The sequence below is a fragment of the Sinocyclocheilus grahami genome, unplaced genomic scaffold (genome assembly GCF_001515645.1).
Source record: "Sinocyclocheilus grahami isolate Dianchi unplaced genomic scaffold, SAMN03320097.WGS_v1.1 scaffold1980.1, whole genome shotgun sequence".
In the NCBI taxonomy this organism is placed as follows: domain Eukaryota; kingdom Metazoa; phylum Chordata; class Actinopteri; order Cypriniformes; family Cyprinidae; genus Sinocyclocheilus; species Sinocyclocheilus grahami.
This window is the reverse complement of record NW_015507159.1, coordinates 47,648-52,882: the sequence shown is the minus strand read 5'-3', so window position 1 is coordinate 52,882 and position 5,235 is coordinate 47,648. Positions and strand designations below refer to the sequence as shown.

Genomic DNA, 5,235 nt, shown 5'->3' with positions numbered 1-5,235 from the left:
CACACATCAGAAGAGCAAGAAGCCTCCACATCATGTGCCACATCCCCGTCTTCTGCTGGATCTCATCGACTGTGCTTCAGAAGCTCCTGGAGGAAGACCTGAGTGCAGAAATCCCTCAAACTCTGACTGAAATGTACATCCACTTCCTGCTGATTCAGACCAACATGAGGAACCAGAAGTATGAAGAGAGAGATCCAGAGAAACTCTTGCAGTCCAACAGAGAAGTGATTGTGAAACTTGCTGAAGTGGCTTTCAAACAGCTGATGAAGGGCAATGTGATGTTCTATGAGGAGGACCTGATTGAGAGCAGCATAGACGTCACTGATGCCTCAGTGTATTCTGGGATTTGCACTGAGATCTTTAAGGAGGAATCTGTGATTCATCAGAGAAAAGTCTACAGCTTCATTCATCTGAGCATTCAGGAGTTTCTTGCTGCTTTATATGCATTTTACCATTATGTAATTAAACATACTGATATATTGCAGTTTTGCGATGTGGTACATCATCTGCATAGAGATGCAGTAGATAAAGCCCTTGAGAGTAAGAATGGTCATCTGGATCTGTTTCTGCGGTTCCTGCTGGGCATCTCACTGGAGTCCAATCAGAGACTCTTACAGGATCTACTGACACACACAGAGAACAGCTCAGAGAGCATCAGGAGAACCACACAGTACATTAAAGAGAAGATCAAAGATGGACATGGACTCTCCACTGAAAGATCCATCAATCTGTTCCTCTGTCTGCTGGAAGTGAAAGATCAGACTCTGTCCAGAGAGATTCAGGAGTTTGTGAAATCAGACAAACACTCAGAGAAGAAACTCCCTCCTGCCCACTGCTCAACAATCGCCTACATGCTTCAGATGTCAGAGGAGCCGCTGGATGAGCTGGACCTCAAGAAATACAACACATCAGATGAGGGGAGAAGAAGACTGATACCAGCTGTGAGCAACTGCAAAAAAGCTCTGTGAGTGTTAAATTCATAATAAAAGATATGAAAAGGTTTATGCTATCTAAAAATAGCATGGCATTTGTATGTTTGTGCTTGGCTGACTCTCTCTTACAAATTATTAACATCCTCTTTACTTGTATTTTGTCCCATAGTTTTGCTGGCTGTAATCTCACTTCTCAGGATTGTGAAATTGTGTCATCAGCTCTACAATCCTCAAACTCTGTCCTGAGAGAGGTGGATCTGAGTAACAATGACCTGCATGATTCAGGAGTGAAGCTGCTCTCTGAAGGACTGAAGAGTCCAAACTGTCAGCTGCAGATACTGAGGTGTGTAAAAATACGTAGACACAAATAAATGTACCCCATAAAGCCTTACACTAGAAAAGAAAAAGGTGCATCAGACAAGAAAGCGCTTATTATTATTATTATTTATTATTATTTGCACTCCATCTCTGCCAAATGTGCCATCCCTTGTCTTCTCATGGACCTTTTAGGGATTCATGATAATGCCCTTTTTAGCTCTAGCACCCCAATCTTAACACTGGAGGGGGACAACAGCATGCGAAGTGTGACAGTAATGGTGATACAATCAGTTCAGAAAATTAACAGTATTTTACTGTAAAATTACATGAAATGTCTGGTTAGATATTTTAAAATTTTTCCCTGTATATAGTACGGGAACTTACTGTTAACCTATTAACAGTTTTTTTCTGTAGCGTTTGTACAAAATTTTACAGTTAAAATTACACTTAGTTTTTACAGTGTACACTTCGTAAGAATGCACGCAAATTTCAGCACGGCTGGTGATTGCGCAAAAACTCCAGGTCTCTAGTCCATAGTGTGTGTTCACTACTCATTGCTGTGTGTATGCACTTGGATGTGTGAGATGCAGAGAACACATTCCGAGTATGGTTCACTCTAAAGGGCTTTCAACTGCGTAGTTCTAGGAACTAGCCAGGATGGTACTTCATAGAGAACCAGTTTCTTAACCACTCTGAAGCATCCAACAGCAATGTCTTTATTAGTGGCATTTACAGGCATCAACAACCGGTGAATGAAGGATGCCGTAATTGGAGATGTTTTTGTTGTGTGTCGTGGGTTTTGTGATAACGGAGATGGACAATTTACGCGATTGAAAGGGCATGAAAATATGACTAAATGACAACTTGCAGTGTTACATATCATCGAGGCTGAGAAAAGAACACAATGCTGCAGACAACAGGCAGCTAAATGCCGTTATCGCTGTTTTCCATGTTTGTGGAATAAATATTTTTACATGGCTTTTTAAAAATACTGGGTAGACGGTGTTTCGTATGTGTTTGGCCAATCAGCTTTCATTTACGTCACTGGTAGTTCCTATAGAGCTGTTTTAGACCCTACTCTGAAGTAGGAGCTAATTTATTTCCCCCAAAAGGAGTTCCCAGAACTAAATACGTTCTTAGTTTCCGTGGTGTGGACACGTCAAAAAGTGGGTACTTCAGTCAATAGATCTAGGAACTATGAAAAGGTTCCTCTGGTGTGAAAGCCCCTATACTTGGCCGTCACATCAATCAGACAATTTAGGAATTTGACATAAAAGATTATGCATGCCATAATCCAGCCAAGGTACCAACACAACAACATGTGTTTGTGTCTGTGTGTGTGTAGGGGACAGGTGTGTGTGCATGTGTGGTTTGGGTATTCCTAGAATTGTCCCTAGTATGCATGCTGTGTGGTATCAGTAGCCGCTTTTCCACTATCGGGCCGAACGGTTCTCTTTGCTTAACCGTTCCATCCCGTGCCGATCCGGACCAGTCAGCAAGGATACGGTTTCACGGTTTTCCACTGTGGTGCTGATAACGGAGCTCTTTGGAATGTAATAAAAATGCGTCAGTAGTTGCCAGGTACGGTTCCAGTTGTATTTCCACGTGAGCCTGGTACGGCGCGGCATGATTACCAACCGTTCTCGGCCCGGAATTCTCGGCATGGTTAAACAACCATGCTGAGCCGTGCTGGTAGAGTGCGTGCGCGTGATGTCACCACTCTGTTGCCTGGCTACCAGTTTCTCCATAGCTGGCTAAGCGGAAGTGCGAAATTTGATCAAACAGCCAAGTAAACAGCTACGCTACGTTCAATTCTTAGAACCGTTCAGCCCGCTAGTGGAAAAGCGGCTAGTGTTTGGTAAAGGAGCAGTTATTTTGTACATAAGATCCCAATCTCTGATTTAATGCCTGTCTCTGTAGCTTGTGTGGCTGTATGGTGACAGAGGAAGGTTGGGTTATGTGTCTATAGATGATCTGCCTTTTAATATGTTTCTGTAGGAGATCTGTCTGTTGATATGTGTCTCTAGGTTGTCTGGCTGTATGGTGACAGAGGAAGGCTGTGGTTATTTGTCTTCAGCTCTGAGTTCAAACCCCTCACACCTGAGAGAGCTGGATCTGAGCTACAATCACCCAGGACCATCAGGGGTCCAGCTGCTCAAACACAAACTGGAGGATCCCAACTATAAACTGCAGATACTCAAGTATGTGTAGAAGTTCTTGAGAGGGAAATATGTAATTTTCCCATTTGTATTCAAACATTGACTATGATAAATATTTAATGTTTGTTATAATCTAGCTTTAACAAATTATTACTGAGGTATCATAAACTTTAGATGGCTTTGGAATTGTTAGCATAGATCAGTGATTGTTCCTCATTACTAATTCTTAGTATCACTTATCTACTTTCTAAATGATCAAACATCTACATTCTCAATGAAACATCTACACTCACAATCAAACTTTTTCTCTCTTTAGCTTGGACCATGGAGGCCCTTTTAGAATCACTCCAACACTGAGAAAATGTAGGTCTTGTTTTTTGCTCTGTCTTTTGTACATTTGTAAAAGAAAAAAAAAATATATTTTGACACATTTCTTATCTTGTGTTCAGATGCCTGTGATCTCACACTGGATCCAAACACAGCAAACACTTACATCATTCTGACTGATGAGAACAGAAGGGCAAAATATGTGAAAGAGCCGCAGCCGTATCCTTATCATCCAGAGAGATTTGTTGGCGGTGAGCGGGTTCTGTGTCGAGAGAGTCTGACTGGACGCTGTTACTGGGAGGTTGAGTGGAGTGGTTGGGGTCATGCAGCAGTGACATATAAAGGAATTGGTAGGAAGGGAGGCAGCGACTTTAGGTTTGGATACAATGACAAATCCTGGAGTTTGGATTACTCTGATAACAAATTCACTGTCTGGCACAATAAAAAACGAATGGACTTACCACTCCCTTCACCCCTGTCTAACAGAGTAGGAGTGTATGTGGATGTGTCAGCTGGCACTCTTACCTTCTACAGCGTCTCTGACACACACACACTCACACACTTACACACATACAACACCACATTCACTGAACCCCTCTATGCCGGATTCAGGGTTTATGAAACCTCATTGACTCTGTGTCAGATTCAACAACAAAGGGACGATTTCTAACTAACTTATACACACATTCATCATTAAATCTCATGTAAATATAAAGTGTTACACATGAGCCCCCAGCATGATTTTTAGAGATATTTCCCTTGTTTAAAAAGATCAGAGTGAAAAAAAAAGAATATTAATCTTTACAATGTTTATTCTATGCGGTGACAGATAAAAAAGGAAATGTCTACCAAAAAGAATTTCACAATTACTTTCTTGAAAAGATTCACATTATTGGCTGTTGTTATTTTCTGTTCAAGAGTCAAGAGGCATTTATTTGTCATTTGCATAGTTACACTAGGGAACTGGGCATTGAAATTGTTTGTGACGAGGCTCAGACTTATAATAACATTAACAGCACTATACACAAATTTAGTAAACAACAAACAATTTTAGACACAAGTGGAGGCACTGGGATATCAAAGTAGGATCTGAAGGAGTGTTTGTTACAAATGTGTTGCATCAGACAAATGGATGGTGTGTTTTTTAATTCACAGTTTGCATTTAACAAATGTAAAAAATCTGATATTCTGCTTTTCAAACATGCTATAGTAAATGCTAGTATATTTTCTGTTTTAAATACTTTTATAATGCTCATAGTAACGGGTTATGGGCATTGTCTGTTTATGCTGTAATGTAGTTCAGAGTTCAGAGGCTGTCAGAAAGTAGAGTAAGCTTCACAGTGACCTATGGTATGTGATGTCATGAATAACAAATGTCATCAAATTATGTTGGATTATGGAATAATTTTCTTGATTATTATTGCTGCTTCTATAAACATCAGTATTTTTACAAACTATGTATGTTTTGGCTAGCGTATTTCTATTTTGATATCTGAAAT

At 40.5% G+C, this 5,235-nt stretch overlaps 1 protein-coding gene across 1 annotated transcript in view; it reads left to right on the top strand.

The window, feature by feature from the left end:
* Positions 1-5,235, top strand: part of LOC107573578 (NACHT, LRR and PYD domains-containing protein 3-like) — a 21,487-nt gene extending 16,252 nt beyond the window's left edge. Inside the window, exons 6-10 of the mRNA XM_016260008.1 lie at positions 3-964; positions 1,102-1,275; positions 3,278-3,451; positions 3,726-3,772; positions 3,859-5,235. Coding sequence (XP_016115494.1) covers positions 3-964; positions 1,102-1,275; positions 3,278-3,451; positions 3,726-3,772; positions 3,859-4,406 — 1,905 coding nt within the window. The 3' untranslated portion in view covers positions 4,407-5,235. The remainder of the gene's footprint in view (positions 1-2; positions 965-1,101; positions 1,276-3,277; positions 3,452-3,725; positions 3,773-3,858) is intronic.